A 16564-nucleotide genomic window follows, 5' to 3' on the forward strand; every position below is an offset into this window, starting at 1 on the left:
ATATTAATCACTCGAGCAAGCGTGTTTGTAAATTGTAATAATAATTTTACAATAATTGAACATTTCCCGTTCATAATCATGCATATTTTCTCGGACACATAGACAATTTTTATTATATAGAATTGCAGGAAGACCGATATTCGCTTTCTCCGAGCTCACAGATACGCCAGTGATGAGTATACCGTGGGATTTCGTGGCAAAACAAAAAACGAAGATGAGCTTATTCTATTTCTTGTTATATTCTAAAACGATGCATAAAGAAAAGTGGAGGTAGATTTCTTATCAAACATGTTATGTATAATACTATCCTAAGCTCGTTGCCACGGAAATGTAAACAGCGAAGTGAAAAATAGATGTCCAAGCATTTTATCCGTTTAACCCAAAGATAAACATAGTAATTATTTAATTAAGGAAATAGAGAATACTCAGGATGATTCCTACGTTGCAAACCAGAGTATTTTACGGTTTGAAAACCGACATAAACTCAAATGCTCATTACATTTCGGACGTAGAAATTTTGTACCCGGTTGGAAATGTAATAGCAGTTCATAACATTCCTCAATTTCGACAAAGATTGATACGTTTACCAGAGAAGCAACAGATAAATATAATCCAGGTCTCGCATAGCAAGTAAGTTCGAACAAGCTGGATCGTTTGGTTTCTCATTTTAAAACATTGTCTTTCGTTTCCTAAAGGAAATATGTCGCTACTTGCGAAGTTGGGGAAAAGCCTACAATATCCATTTATGATCTTCAAACGCTTAAGAAGAAAAAGGTTCTCGGGATACCGTACGATGCTCCTGGCGTGACGAAGTTCACTTGCATAGGATTCACGTTTGACAATAAGTACATAGCAGCGGTCACGGGGGAGCCGGATCAAACGATGCTCTTTTACAATTGGGAAAAGGGAAAAGTGGAATCTAGCTTGAAAGTGGGTACTCCGCAAAATCCAATGGCCATTGTAGAACTGATAGCTTGTAATCCATCGGACATAGGGGTGATCGCACTCGGAGGTCCATGTACTTTTAAATTTTTAACACTTTCTGACACCATATGGCGACCCTATGGATTCTCTAAAGCAGACAATATACTCTCGTGCTCGATGGCTTGGTTGAATTCAGATAGATTGTTGGTTGGAACTAAGGACGGTAGAATACTTTACTTAGAGAATGGAGACTTAAAAAACATTTACAAAATGACTGATACTTTGCATATGAATCTTAAAATTCGCGAGGAATATGTTATACAAGCTAGTAGCTCGTTGACAGCTGTAGATTCGAAGCAAGACATACCACAAGAAAATTACGTTCGCTGTTTAATCGCATTTCAAAGAGGTTTCGCATATGCGTTCGGACCGAGAACAATCGTGGTATTCGAGAAAGAAGGCCTGCATAAGTATGTGAAAAGAAATATTTATGTAATACCGACGCAAGTATCGAAACAAGACAACGAAAAGCTGTACATAGTCAATAGTATACAAATTAACTTGAGCTACGATCGCTTGTTAATCACCACTGGATGGCCTCAATTATTTTACGCGAAATTATGGGGACCGGATTTGAACGTGGACCCGGAGCCACAATCGTTACAGATCATGGGTCAAGCATTACATTTCGGCCCTATAAGCGGTCTCTCGATGTGCGCTTGGAAGTCGATCTTCATGACTTTCGGGGACCTCGATCACAGCGTAAGATTATGGGACTTCGAGTCGGAGACTATGATTTTACACAAGCAATACGCAGAAGACATTTGCGGTATCGCTTTGCATCCCACAGGTCTATTTTGCTTGATCGGTTTTAGCGATAAATTACGATTCATGAGCATACTGATAGACGATCTGTTGCCCATGGAGGAATTCTCAATAAGATGTTGTAAGACCATGGAGTTCAGTTACGGTGGCCACATGTTCGCTGCCGTTAACGGGAATATCGTACAAATTTATTCTACCATCGGTTTCACAAGTTGCTTTATTCTGAAAGGACATACAAACAGGGTGAAAGCCTTGTTATGGTCACAGACGGACACGAAGCTGTTGACGATGGGGGCGGAAGGTGCTGTTTATCAATGGGACATTAACACTGGTAAACGTACTTCCGAAATTATTATAAAAGGCATCGTTTTACTCGACATCGCCCTTTCCATCGATGAACAGACCTCGTACTGCATCGCTGACGACAGTGCTATACACGAGATAAAAGAAAACTCGGTAACGTCGATAGTTCGACTCTATGTTGTATCATGAAAGTACAGAAAAGCGTATACCGTATCGTTTGCATTAGGTTCGACAACATAATGTACCGGACGTAAATATGTATTGTATGGTACTGGGAAAAGATGATCAATCTCTGTTTCTCGTTTGCCCCGGCGGTATAATTCTATCAGTGAAAACTCCAGTTCAAGAGCCAGTACAATATTCGACTTTCCACATGCATTCTGTTGATATTACAAAGGTAACGAGATAGACATTAAATCGAATGATCTAAATATACAATATACCATATTTCTTATAGATCGCCCTCTCTTACAATGAACAATACTTGATATCAACCGCGGTTGACGGAGGCCTGTGCATTTGGAAAGTGAATTATCCCGAAGGAAAAGGGAAGATCGGGAAGGAACTAAAATATACGAACGAAGTGCTCATCAGTAAAGGGGACTTGGTAGAAAAGATAAATACGATTATCGGGCTGAACGTTAGGATGAGGGAACTGGAGACCGAGCACGCATATAAAATGCGTCAAATCGAAGTGGTACACAACGACAACGTCCGGGACATACATCAGGGATACCTCGAAGCTATCAAAGAGCTGCGGGAGAAGATAAGCAGGCAGCAAGAGGATCACAAGAACGAGTTAAACGCGATAAATGTGGAGATAGTGAAGATGAAGGAGCAGCACGAAGACACGATGAAGCAAGTCGAAGCGAATTACGATGCCAAACTTATTATGGAGTACGATAGATACTTGGCGCTCGAGAATTCGATGAACGCGATGCGGCAAGATTACGAGAAACGTTTGGAGCAACTGGAGAGTCACGGGATTCAGGAGTTGGAGAAAGCGACGAATAAGTACGAGGCTCTGCTCCACGAGAAGAAGCTGCAGTTGGAAGAGAGCCAAGACGAGATGACCCAACAAGTGCGAGTTCACGAACAGATGATGACGGAGGTAGAGGACGACGCTGACAAGGAGATATTGGAACTGAGAACGAATTACGAGGCGCAATTGTGCGAGGAAAAAGAATTGAATATACGACTCAAGGGCGAGGCTGGAATGATGCGGAACAGATACCTGGCCAGCTTGAAGGATGTCGAGGAACTGAAGAGGCAAGTGGAACGAGTTCAGAGCGAATACAGTTACTTCCAAAAGACTATTCAAGAGTTGGAGAAGGACAAGGAGGATCTGAAGAAAGAAATAGACGAGAGAGACGTAACGATCCACGATAGGGAACGGCAAATATATGAGCTGAAGCGTACGAATCAAGAACTGGAGAAGTTCAAGTTCGTTTTGAACTACAAGATCACGGAGCTGAAAAATCAAATAGAACCCCGGGACCAGGAGATCAAAGAGCTCAAGGAGAAGATCCGGGACATGGAAACGGAACTCGTGAATCTTCACAAAACCACGGTCAGCTTGGAGTTACAATTGTACGAACTGAGGGAAAAGTTGGGAGCCGCGAGGCGAGAATTGCAATACGAAGTACATCGGAATAAACGGTGCCAACAACTCATGAAGAAGATACGAGTCGATTTACTGGATGCTTCCGGGCTGGTACAAGAACCAAGTGCTTTAAAAACTGCCATAATGAAATTGTATCATAAATATAGTTCGAGCGACGAATTTTTGCGTACGCGCAAAGCCGATTTAGATGCACAATGTGAATTCATAAAGCAAAGGGATCATCTGGAGCGAACTATCGCGTCCCTGAGGAAGCAAGTCTTCCAGGATAAAGAGACAGGTGGTAAAGATATAGATAAAACGGTAGAGGAGAATATTATGTTGATCACGGAACTGAACGCTTTGAGAGAGGAGTTAAAAGAGGCGAGGAGACACATTCAGCATATGGACGGTTTGTTGGGATTTACAAAGAAAGAAGTGAAACCGTCCGAAGCGAGAAAGAAACTGGAGCAGGCGTGTTACGGCCACGAGCAGCTGAGAGACGAGTACAGATCTCAAATGCAAGAGTGCCAGAATATAATAATTGCATTGAAAGACGACATGTACAAATTGATCAGCAAGATACCCTGCGAAGAACCGGAAACTAAAATAACATTTTAGGTACATTTTTATTATTTTTAAATAAGATATATAGAAGACTGTTTTAAAGGAATTTGTTCATAAATCTTGTACATAGTATAACAGTAAGAAATTCGATTCTAAATCATTTACTGCTTAAAAAATATCGATAACAAAATAGTAAATAGTAATTGCCAGCGTGTTTATAAGTTAATTAAAATTAACGTAACATTTAAAGGACAAATGGAATGATGGCTTTTCTACATTTTGGGTATTGAGAAAACTCTTTCTTGTATGCTCTGTGTTTTCCTAATGCCCAAATACTCATTTGATAAGCACCAGCAAAAGTGAAAAGTCCAGCTGAAAGATGTACGATTATCAAATATACTGTTTTATTTCATTTTCAAATGAAAAATTATGTGCGTATTCATACCTGGAAGACACGAAGTCATGATGGTGAAACCAATCCAGCTACCAACTTCGTAAGTGTAATTTGGGCAAGAAACGAAATTAAATAAGATTGTTAAAGGATTGCTAGTGGGTACTGGTATTTTCCTGACTGTAGATCCCGGCGGTCTCAAGTTCCTCAGAGCTATATGAATACTCAAGTTACCCAATTCACAAATAGAGAATATTCCCAGTCCAGTGAGGAACTGAGTATAACCCGGCGCCGTATACAATGGATGATTTACATGGTACGCTATGTACATAGCAAACAGCCAATAGTACGAACAGTTCTTAAATAGATTTTGCAGGGGCATTGTTGCGTGACTGAATCTATGCACGAACAGTGTTTCTAGTAGCCTTTTCGCATAATGCACAGCCCAACAACCAGCCGCCACGCTAAAATATTCAATTAAACATACAATCTTCGATAAAAAAATATTGAATAAAAGATTGGAGGAAATTCCAACTTACTGGACTACATTATCAATTTTTGATGTGGCAACATCACCGTAAAATATCCATGGACGTTGGTATATCCATAGATATAAAACCAGTGGGCCAGCGTATTCTATCAAGAAGACGGTTTTCCAACTAATCTGAGGTCCAAGATCTTTCAGATATAATTTTCCACCATCGGAAATGGACAAACTCCTTAAAGTATCTGAATCAGACAAAGCTTTTCCTTTGGGTTCTAGTCTCAAACTTTGTCTATGAACATTGGGCCCCTTTTTCAATTTAAACAATTCCTCTTTAACTTCGCGTATAGTTGCATTATGTTTCACCTATAAATAGTAATAAGTAAAATACGTACCGTCATAGCAAAAAGTGCTCATTGGCAATTCAAATGAGGATTACACTGAACATCATGCTTTCATTAAATCATACACAGTGTATCGGTGAATATGTAAATTGTGTCGTGCATTACGTGAATGAATGAACAATAGTGAGCACTCAGATAATGATTGATATCCTTCATTGAATATGAAGGAGTCATAAAAGTGCCGATATTAAAGTTAAACATATATCATTACTTACGGTCACGTTTGCTAGGAATTTCGATGACTTCGCGGTCAGGATTTGAATCTAAATAAAAAGAAAAGTACATTGAATCGAGACCGCTGCTGGATTAAGAAATGTTCATTATTGATTTATCTGAATGAATACCTCCATTATTGGATGATCCGATTTACAGTGACTTTAGAACTTGAAAAACGAAGCGACGATTACTCTGCAAGACCGTGCCACACAACCACTGCGCGAATGACCTGAGTGGCCTGAGTAAACCAGCGAACGTGTATGGATCGTATGATTCGAGGCGCTGTAGTCGTATAATCGCTCAAAGTTCAATTTCTTTCCGATGACCAATGAAATTCTGCTCGTGAACTTATTTTAAATGCCGAAAGAAAATCGCCTCCGGCTACAATCAGAAAATTATGCAATCGAACTTTGAACTTCGTTAAACTTTATAAAATCATACGTTCGATCACTCGAAATATACTTTCTACGATATGTATAATTCTCTTATGTACATATCAATGTGACTACACAAAGCGCAAATATTAACTTGAACATTTGCAAAGGAATAATAATTACAAGGATTCTCTCTCTTTCTCTTTTTCTCTCGCGTGCATTTTCGCACTCACTGTAATTGCGTGCAACTTAACGAGAGTATAATTATGCTAATCGAGAGGATATTGTTTACACAACAAAAAGAGATCCTGTTTCATACATGAATATTCTAAAATCAAATAGCATCGAGCAAACTTCTATGCTGTCGGTACTATACGTACTCTGCAGTACTCTGTTCAACGATTACAGATCAAACTCCACAGATGTCCGTATCATGATGTCATCGGGAGCAAATTCAAATTCGCATTGAAGCGGCGTTGTTAGATGTCGTTGCGCCGATTGAGGACCGAAAGTTGGCGCTCGCTGTCTTTCCGTTGTCAATAACGGACAGTGGCAGTATCCCGGCACAAAATCCCGGAAACATTTCGTTGTGTAAAATTCGACGAATCTCCGGATGTAATTTCGAGTGATCGCGCATTCATTTTGGGATTGGTTGAAATTCGCGTACCGGTAGCCGTTGCTGTCGCGCGGGTTACGCGACGTAACGTTTTAACTGGCGATTTGTGAAACGGGCGTGCCTGCAAGGATCGGCGAGACGTCCCTGACGTGAAAATATACAACGGCCGCGAGAGGCGGCGAACAACGACAGCCAGACTGCGACTGTGACTGCGACAACGAGAACGGTGAACAATAGCGTTAACAACAGCGGCGGAGGAGCGACGACGGCGCGTGCAGAGCAAAATAGAGCAGAACAGGAGGGACGAAGAGGCACGGCGGTGGACGATAGGAACCCAGCACCGCCGCGTGATTTTGAACGCGAACGTAACTGTCAACGGTCGAATTCGGAGGTCTACCGATCGGCGAGCGAACGCGTAGGGTTTCTTAAGCAAGGATCGCTGGCACAGTTTTTCATCGCCACAAACGAGCAACGCTGAGTTTTCGTGTTCAACTCGATCCGGTGAGAAACCGGTCGTTTTACGGTGGATAGCTACGGCGTGAGAACACGACTAAATGACCATGGACCACGGCATGTGCAACATCGAGACCGGGCACAGCATAAATATCCAAAGGACGGACGGTGAGTAAAACGCATCCCCGGCACGTATTTTTAGATATTTTCACCGGTGCAACGCCGATCGTCCTAATTTTTTATACCGAGAGAACCCTTCGCTCTGTCGACTGCTCCGTTGACACGCGCAGATTCCGGCCCTTAAAAACATACGTTAACAATTCGTAGCCTTGATTCGCGCCAACGAACGTCGTCGACGCGTTCCACGATCAACCTTTACGATTCAGATCGACCCAGCTCCGTCAATGGCGCGCGCCTCGACACCTATTATTCTGTCGCATCCTACGTTTCCCAACTATAGGAATATCGTCACGACGAGCGGTATCTACTGTATACGAGCGCGAATACTTACCCTTCGCATGCTGATCTTATCACGCCATATTTGTTTCTGTTTTTGCCGTTTTCAAACGGTGTGTCTACACGAGCCGAGGATAGGGTTAGGCAAATGCCGGCAGGGTACGCAGCGATATCCAGTATCAATTTGCAATAACGTAACGGACGCGGTTCGATACTACGTAGCTCGCTGGAACACGAACGGAGGCATCCTTTCACCGCGTGCAGGCTCATTCACGTTCGTTCGCGTTCGTTCTTGCAACGAGACCAGAACGAGAGCCTCTTACACGCTCCAAATGCTGCACATTTTATAACATTTGGCAAGGCATTGATCGGGTTCGATCCCTTTCGTTAGAAAAGCCTCCGTTCTGCGAAGACATCGTGTCATTCTTTCACGAGCTAAAACTACCGTTCAACGTAGAGACGAATGACTCGACAGTGCTTCCAAGAGCAATTGTAAATCTTAAGTACCTTTAATTGATAATTATTTGCACACAGTCTAGCTTTGCGAATTATTTTCTTGGCACCTGTCCGAAATCTCGTCAAGACGAGCCGACCATGCATGATTATTTATTCGCTGATCTCCGTGAATGAGTCAGAGCGTTCGCCAAGAAAGGTGAGGCTGACTTCACTCTGAGGTGATCTTCGATCCACGCGATGCGATTGAATTCGCGAGGCCGATTGAAGACGTCCTCGAGAATTTCGGAAAAACGCCGAGAGCCAAAATCTCGGATCGGTGAACCAATTGCGGTCATAATATTTATAGCTCGCACGTGTACAATATAAATAGTATAAGCAGGGTAGCGAGAAGCTTCGTTCTTGGGCTCTCATCCGATTTGGTGATTACCGGAAAGAATCCAGTTACGGTAACGAGCTGCATAACCGATCGGTCATTAGGAGCGTTTCACGCTTAGTTGGAGTCAGCTGCTCGATCCAGGAGCCGAACGAGCCTATAGATGCGTTGAAACGGCGCGTCGCGGTGGCTTGCGTGGCGACGCAACAAGTGGCTGGGTCCCACGGATCCGTCGACGAAATCCGCGGCCGTTCTGCGTTCGTGTGCCTTGCTCGAAATCGAAAGCAACCAGGGGAACGCGTGGTTGCGACGAGGCGCACCGAGTTGCGTGCACGTGGGCGATGCATCCTTATAAGGACGGCTGTCGCGAGATTCTTACCTCGGCGAACCTTACCTTGCCTTTTATCTGCTCTTACGTCACCAACGATCGTGTTTCCCGCCGAGTTTCACTGATTCCGCGCATTCGAACCGATGTATCCTCAAGGTATCGGCGCGTACTTACGGCCTTGAAATCAATCCGTCCGTTCCAGGTCGCATCCATTCAGCAGTTGTTTCCGGCGTTAATTGGGCGCAGCGCACGGTTACCGTAGAATGGTTCGAGAGAGGCGAGACCAAGGGGAAAGAGGTAGATATCGCGGAAGAAGAGGCCGACCCGGAAGACCTTTGACGTTACTCGTTTTGGTTACAGGTCGAGATCGACGCGATTCTCGCCTTGAATCCCGATCTGAATCAAAAAACCATGGGACCACCTCATGTCATACCTGGGAACAATCATGTGCTGTCCTCCAGAGCAAGGGTACGTATCGCTTGTGATCGCTCCTTTCCCCATATCGTTAGATTCATCAGCCTCTCGCGGCTGACGATCTGCCGAACGTAGGAGCCCACTTTCAGAGCGATAAAACGATAGCCGAGTAAATGGGTAAAATGGGATACTTGACCTAGTTCCTCCGTGAGCTGCGTTTTTATCGCGTGCACCGTATTTACACGCGATCGGCGAAATTAGATAATACACGATCAGTTTTCACGCAAACCCGTCAGCCGCGTTCCTCGCCCTTTCGGTGCAACGGCGGAGCTCCGACAGTCTGCACCGATCGGGCGACTACGATCGAATCGCTTTTCGTTCCCGCTATTAACGCTCTAACATATTTTTTCCCCCTTATGGACGCTGCTCATTATCACGGATTTGGGCCTGCGATGGATCATCTGTCCGATCGAATCCCAATCGTCGACTCATCGTCCCGCGCCTTTTCTCAACGACGCTCGTCGATTCCCCTTCCTGTAAAATGCTTTTCATTTCTGTCCGAATCGTCTACCGAATTTTCGATTCGCGCGTTCGCGTCGCGATATAAATCCGAACGAAGCGCAGGATTCCTCAGGCGAAGAGGACGAGGGGGTGGACGAGTCGGAGAACCAAGAGGAGGGCTCCCTCGGACGACACGGCGTTCACGTCGCAAGAAACGGCCTTGCATCCGCAACGCTTCCTGTACGAGTCACTGTATCTGTCTTCCCGGTAAACGCGCGGTGCCCACGTTCCCTCTCTATCTCCTCTCTGTCGCGCATCATTCTTCTTTTCTATTCCCTACTGTGTGTCAGTTTGTCGCGCTTGTGGATCGATCGCCACTCGATAGATAACACCAATTTTACGTTCCTTTAATTTTTCACGGACACCTCATGATTCACCCCTTTTGTATTTCCATATCATTTATTTTACATTGGAGAATTCGGCGTAGGCACACTCCGAGCAATGCGTTTTGTTTACCCATTTATTTTTGTTTCATAGAATATTTTACCTCGCACTATTACTTGTTTTTTGACGATGCTACGATAAATTTTCTATCTTTTCTTTTACAGCATTCGGCAAAGCCATCGATCCCAGTAAAAGGTACGTGTTATACAATTTCAAATTAGCTTTACATATTCGAAACTCAATGTCCACTTGGGCTATCTACGAATCGATTTCTCGAGCTGCCGTAGAAGCGGCAGCAGGCGCCGGTGCGAATTTCGCTGTTCTAGAGTATCGACGCTCCTGCGCTGTACGTAAAACATATGTAGACAAGGGCAAAGACCTCGGACGTCGGAGCGCGTCGTAGTAAACCAAAGCTGCTCGTGCTTGCTTCTGCTCCGTTCAAACGATTTTCGCGATGAGATTCGATCCGTTGGGTTACTGTTTCGGAAGGAAAAATAAGATTAAAAGCGTCGAGGATGGAAAGATCGAGGAAGGATTTCAAACTTCCTCGGAGCAGATTTCTGAACATGGTATCGTGCGAATCAGAAAACTTGTAAATTTAGGCAGTCAGCAGGGGCAATTTAATCTTTACAATTCTTTATCTACCGCTGATAGAGAATTTTATTTATTAATCTCCTTCTTACTATTTGCCGAATCTTACACCTCTTGTCCTGCACTATAACCACGTGATTCGATTGATACACTCTTGCGTTCAAATTCGATTGAATCATTTTAGCTCGAACGAATGACGTATCTTTTTCAGCTGCTATCAACAGGCCACGACCGCCTGGTCGGCCAACTAACATTATGACATCGGGAACCGCCGTAAACGGTGAATCCGTGGCCGCGTTGACGGGCCGCCGGGAGTTGGAGAACATACCACCGACGCCGACCGCGACCTTGGCTTGCTTCAATCAATCAAGCGAATCAAAATTCAATCAGACGAAGCAAAAACAGCAGCAGCAGCAGCAGCCGCAGGTACCACCACAGCAACAAGCACAAGAGAACGGTAGGGGTAGGCGATCGAACGTGGTGAAGGAAGTTGAGAGGCTGAAGAAGAATCGAGAGGAGAGGAGACAAAGGCAGGCCGAGCTGAAAGAAGAAAAGGAAGCCATGATGAATCTGGATCCTGGAAACCCCAACTGGGAATTTCTTGCTATGATAAGGTGAGTTGCTGATCGTAGATAGAGAACTGCAGCTTTCACTGAAATGATGGTTTTTGTTCGCAGAGAGTATCAGAGCAACATCGACTTCAGGCCCCTACGGGAGACGGATACCGTAGAAGATCATCAGATCACGGTGTGCGTCAGGAAACGCCCACTGAATAAGAAGGAAGTCGCGCGCAAGGAGGTGGACGTGATCAGCGTGCCCAGTAAAGATCAGATGGTGGTCCACGAGCCGAAGGCCAAAGTAGATCTGACCAAATACTTGGAAAACCAAATCTTTCGATTCGATTACGCATTCGACGAGACCTGCACGAACGAGATCGTTTACAAGTACACCGCGAAACCTTTGGTGCAGACAATATTCGATGGCGGAATGGCCACGTGTTTCGCTTATGGCCAAACCGGAAGTGGGAAAACGCACACGATGGGCGGCGATTTTAACGGGAAGACGCAGGACTGCAAGAAAGGGATATACGCGATGGTAGCTAAAGACGTGTTCAAATACCTTAACTTAGCGAAATATCGCCCGTTGAATCTAGTGATCTGCGCGAGCTTTTTCGAGATCTACTCCGGCAAGGTGTTCGATCTGTTGGCGGACAAGGAGAAGCTTCGAGTTTTAGAGGATGGCAAGCAACAGGTATTCTCAGTTATTTATAGATGCAATAGATAAATTCTGTGTTTCTTGGATACATTTATTTTCAATGATACGTAGGTACAAATAGTGGGACTGACAGAGAAGGTCGTGGAGACTTGCGACGAAGTGCTGAAGCTCATACAGCACGGGAACAGTGCCAGAACCAGCGGGCAGACGAGCGCGAATTCAAATTCGTCACGATCGCACGCGGTATTTCAAATCATAGCGCGATCGCCGGGCACGCACAAGATACACGGCAAGTTCTCTTTGATCGATCTCGCGGGTAACGAGAGGGGTGCTGACACATCGTCCGCCAACAGGCAAACTCGTAAGTATGTCGAACTTTGGAGACCTTTCTACGTTCAGTAACTTGGTCGTTTTCATAGGAATGGAAGGAGCCGAGATCAACAAATCGTTGTTAGCGTTAAAAGAATGTATCCGAGCTTTGAGTCGCAAAGGCACGCATCTACCCTTTAGAGCTAGCAAGTTGACGCAAGTATTGAGGGACAGCTTCATTGGGGAAAAATCAAAAACCTGCATGGTAATAAAATCTTTTAATCGATATCAAGATATATATGCTATAAAGTATCCTGTTCACTCTCTGTTCACAGATCGCGATGATCAGTCCGGGAATGAGTTCTTGCGAGCATTCATTGAACACTTTGAGATACGCAGACCGAGTGAAAGAGTTAGCTGCGACCGATCCAACAGAAGCGAAGGTTTCGCCGACCGACGATGACCGGGAGTTGAAGATCGAAGAGGAACCGAACAACAGCGTACTGTCGGACAGCGATTTGGCGCAACTCAGATCGCTGAATGTAAGTTCAGAACTTGATGTTCGTCGTTCGCGATGTTTAACTGTTTCGTGTTCTACCAGGAGGGTGAGATCTCCCAGGATCTGTACACGTTCCACGAAGCGGTGTCCGCGCTGCAGATGCTCGAAGAAGAGATTCTGGAAACGCACAAAATGGTCATGGACGATACGACCAGATTCATGGATGACGCGCGTAACGTGTTCACCATGACCCACGAAGTAGACTACGACCAGGAAGGTAAGAGAGCCATTTATTACCTATTGTTTGCGATTGATTCCGAACCTTGCATCCGCGTATACATTGCGCGCACGCACGTACGCTTTTGCGTTAACGAACAATACTTTCTTTTATTCCCCGGTATCTCGAGACTCTTGTAAATGGTTTCTCACGCCTCTTGTTCCGATTGTTTTGCATGCGTATGCAACACTTCTTCGTGGCTCGCTCGGCGTTTCGATTCCCGCGCGTTTCCAGCTACTCCTACCTCTTTTTTCTCTCAACGCATGTATCCCCGTCGTGTATCATTCGGTCTCTCGTCCGCGCTCCATCCAACTTTTCAAATCGGAAACGTTTTTTTATACTCCGCGCGACGGACCGAGATACGAAATAGGTGAAACGGGAAGTGGAAATGGTGTGGGCCTCAAGCGTTATTTGTGTGTGTATGTGGAATTTTGCGACAGATTCACACGGTAATGGTAAGGCAAACGCAAGCTACCTAAAACTAGAGGACGAGAGGACGACAACGATGATGACTACGACGACGCTGCTTCCAACGTGCGATTCTGCCTGGCTCGCAAACGGTGACGCCAGTTTCGAATCAAATAAAACTTTTACAAAGTCAAATATGTCCTTACGATCTCCGTGGAAGCACGAGATAGAATGCGTGAACAACGATTCGTGCGATAGCGACTACGAATCGTTGCCTATCTCGCAAACGACACACATTGCGAACACGATTCAACATGAGAAGTATCCTCAGAGAAGGAATTGGACGTCTGGACAGCGAGAGAAACGATCGGTCACTGGGAAAAAGAAAACGCAGAGATATCATTGGTCCGGCAAGTTTAAAAGATACTCGTATCTTAACGATGAGATCAATAATACGACGATACCAGACTTCGCTTCCGGTGATCATGTTCACGAGAACCATTACAATTACAACTTCGACGCTTTTCATGATGATAAGGCTGCGAGGAGGACAAAAGTATTCCGATGCGATACATTCAATTTGGGTGACGAAAGCAGCGAGAATAATGAGAACGCTAAACAGTGTCAGGATCAATCTGAACACGAGGAGGATCATCGCCAACGAGACAGGAAGAAAGAAGAGCCACAGATTCCACTTCGGTCTAACGATTCTCACGGACCCACAGTATGCACCGTGCTGTATCAGTCCACGTTGAACTTTTGCCATTTTCTTTTATCATTCCTTAAGAATGTTATTATATTCACCCTTTTACCCAGCCTATACGTGGCCTTCTTCATTTACGTGAAAGGAACGCAAGATCGATGAACTATTAGTGCGCATTTTTATTTAATTCACACGGTGCTTACTATGAACGATAATTAACGTTATCTCAACTGCCTTACATTTTTTTATTCTTTCTTTTTATAAATTGTTTTATACTTTTTTTTATATAGCTTTTAATCTTCCGTTATTATCGCGTATTATGTCAACGAAATCGAAACAGCGAGAGACCGGTTTCCCGTGTATCTTATCACCGACATTTGTTTTCGAAGACTGTAACGGAAGCGAACTGCGACTCGACGATACGTAGATGAAAATGTGTAGGAACGTGTGGGAACGAGAAACGAGGCTTTCGCGTTCGCCTGTCATCGCGTCGTGCGCGCGAGTTCCGTGCGAAAATCATTGCTTTCTAGCTATCCGTAAAAGGATGCAGAGGCTCAAACAACTACACCAGCAACAACACCCAACAACAACGACACACGTTTGGAACGTAACGGTCACGAAACCTTGCAGATTTGAGACGGAAAAGAGCAAAGTTTGAGTCACCCAACCTGAGGAAGTTCTTGTTGCGTAGACGTCTGATAGAAAGAAAACAGTTCTCCGACGGTACGAAATCATACGAATTACCAAATCATTGTATACACGTATAAAGTCGCCTATCGAAAAGCTGCTTACCTTAATACACGCCAGAGATACACTAATCGCGCGTTTAGGAATAACGGTTCCCATTTCCGAGACCACCATCAAACGCATTTAAATAATGTATGCATCTGTGTTTGAACAAAGTAACGCTTGTACGTTTCCGAGCTTGAATCCACGGTCCGTGATCGACGATCGATGGTGTAATCGCTTGAGAAACTTTCGATGAACGAAAGGAAACATGTAAAGTAGTTGGCTTCTTTAGACGATCGATCTAAGGCAATTGTTTCTTCTCAAACACCGCGGATCATTCCAGTTTTAATCTGCGTCAATGTTACTCGATGTACAACATTGAGCTGTTAATAAACGATACTTGTATAAAATCCTAATTGTTTCCTTCGCGCTAACTTAAGCCTTTAATGTACTAAACTAACTACGTAATTTCGAAAAAGCGAGATCCTCACGCGGATCTCGCGTTTTTCCATGTATTCCACGATGCGTGGTGTTTCACCCGGAGAAGTCGATGTAGATTTATATGTCGCCGATCGAATTCATGCCCTGTCGCGCTTGTGTTCATTTTCAACTTCATCAGATCGATCGATCAGATTATGCAGTTGTGTACTAAGATCGCGTTTTCTGTTTCAGAGTACGCCCAAAAGTGGGAACAACTATTGGTGCAGCAGCGTGACACCTTGAACACGGCTATCGATCAAGTCAGTCAATTTCGTGGCCAGTTGTTGCAGGAGGAACAGATCAGCCAGAAGATGACGCGAACTCGTAACTCACGATACAATTAAAGCTGGATCCTTACAACCCGCGCGCGTCAGAGTGAAAAAGGAAGAGTGACTGAATCGAGTTATGAATAAGAATAATTGAAGACACGACCACGATGGTGAGAGGAGGGTGGCGACAATGGACGGAGGCTGTTCCGGTTACCGAGAAGGCAGGAGGAAAACGATGGGAAACGAAAAATGTTCCGAAGCGTTCATTGATCTTTCGAGCATGATCTGTTATAGCTTAACAGACGTAATCCAAGATCTGAAGGTAATCAAAAACTCGTTCGCGAAAGGAATGAACGAATGGAGAACGGTAGCTGATAGATACGATCACCGTCCGTCCATATCCTTTCCTTCTGTTCCCACCCTCTTCATCTATCTTCTTTTGCCTCTCTTCTTGTTCCTCGTCGCCGGCTTTTCCTCCTGTTTCAACCGATAATCGATCGCGCGTTTCATCTGACGCGCCATGCCTCACCGATTCATTCATCAAACTAAAGTTGCTCTAAGTATGTACGTACGGATAGATAGGTAGCGACCAAATAAATTAGCGCACGTGCGTGTACGTACTGTCTGCTGTCTCTGTATACGCGCGTGCTCGTATGTGTGTGTGTACATCCGTTTCTGGGAAAGAGAAACATTCATCTCTATTTTTCCTTTTTTTTTTATATTAAAATATATCATCGAGATGTTCTATAAGACGAGAATTCTCGTTGTCTAATTCTTTTAATTGCCTAACTTTAGTTGCCTAATAGGATGGATCGAATATTTTATGAAAATGTATACGTATTACCTGCGAAGATCGCTGCCTTCTCTTCGGCGAGTTTGCGAGTAAATTTAGGGATGTATTGGCTATACAGTCAATCCCAAAAGTTTATGCACTTTAGAAACGCATTTTTTAAAA

The 16564-nt window shown here is 44.3% G+C and overlaps 3 protein-coding genes across 10 annotated transcripts; 2 read left to right on the forward strand and 1 right to left on the reverse strand.

Annotated features, from left to right (window-relative positions):
- The first annotated feature begins 6 nt into the window (after positions 1-6).
- Positions 7-4480, forward strand: tous (testes of unusual size). Of its 3 annotated transcripts, none has more exons than XM_018027610.2 (5): positions 7-270; positions 412-630; positions 696-2205; positions 2279-2449; positions 2510-4480. In XM_018027610.2, the coding sequence occupies exons 2-5, from the start codon at positions 431-433 to the stop codon at positions 4271-4273; spliced, it is 3645 nt and encodes a 1214-aa protein (XP_017883099.1). In that variant the 5' UTR covers positions 7-270; positions 412-430; the 3' UTR covers positions 4274-4480. The 3 variants fall into 3 exon arrangements, with proteins under 3 accessions (XP_017883099.1, XP_017883097.1, XP_017883098.1); XM_018027609.2 differs by having other exon boundaries at positions 15-34; positions 121-630; XM_018027608.2 differs by having other exon boundaries at positions 7-630.
- On the reverse strand, positions 4420-6055 carry LOC108626760 (trans-2,3-enoyl-CoA reductase Sc2). The gene is made up of 5 exons (XM_018027614.2): positions 5843-6055; positions 5714-5761; positions 5150-5460; positions 4665-5074; positions 4420-4591 (listed from the first exon to the last, which is right to left on the reverse strand). Exons 1-5 carry the CDS (start codon positions 5846-5848, stop codon positions 4464-4466), a joined length of 903 nt encoding a protein of 300 aa, XP_017883103.1. The 5' UTR covers positions 5849-6055; the 3' UTR covers positions 4420-4463.
- Positions 6056-6473: 418 nt separating this feature from the next.
- On the forward strand, positions 6474-16558 carry Klp10A (kinesin-like protein 10A). 6 transcript variants are annotated; one of them, XR_003389417.1, is made up of 13 exons: positions 6477-7325; positions 8973-9067; positions 9131-9238; positions 9809-9952; positions 10294-10324; positions 10932-11334; positions 11398-11971; positions 12047-12296; positions 12355-12509; positions 12580-12786; positions 12846-13020; positions 14662-14854; positions 15533-15620. XR_003389417.1 is itself a non-coding variant. In XM_018027611.2 (13 exons), exons 1-13 carry the CDS (start codon positions 7259-7261, stop codon positions 15682-15684), a joined length of 2454 nt encoding a protein of 817 aa, XP_017883100.1. In that variant the 5' UTR covers positions 6478-7258; the 3' UTR covers positions 15685-16558. The 6 variants fall into 6 exon arrangements, 5 of the variants coding, with proteins under 5 accessions (XP_026670825.1, XP_026670826.1, XP_026670827.1 ...); XM_018027611.2 differs by having other exon boundaries at positions 6478-7325; positions 14762-14854; positions 15533-16558; XM_026815024.1 differs by lacking the exons at positions 14662-14854; positions 15533-15620 and adding an exon at positions 13461-14655 and having other exon boundaries at positions 6474-7325.
- The last annotated feature ends 6 nt before the right edge of the window (positions 16559-16564 follow it).

Source organism: Ceratina calcarata, unplaced genomic scaffold (assembly GCF_001652005.2).
Source record: "Ceratina calcarata isolate Rehan_Ccalc_2016 unplaced genomic scaffold, ASM165200v1 scaffold428.2, whole genome shotgun sequence".
NCBI classification, from domain to species: Eukaryota; Metazoa; Arthropoda; class Insecta; order Hymenoptera; family Apidae; genus Ceratina; species Ceratina calcarata.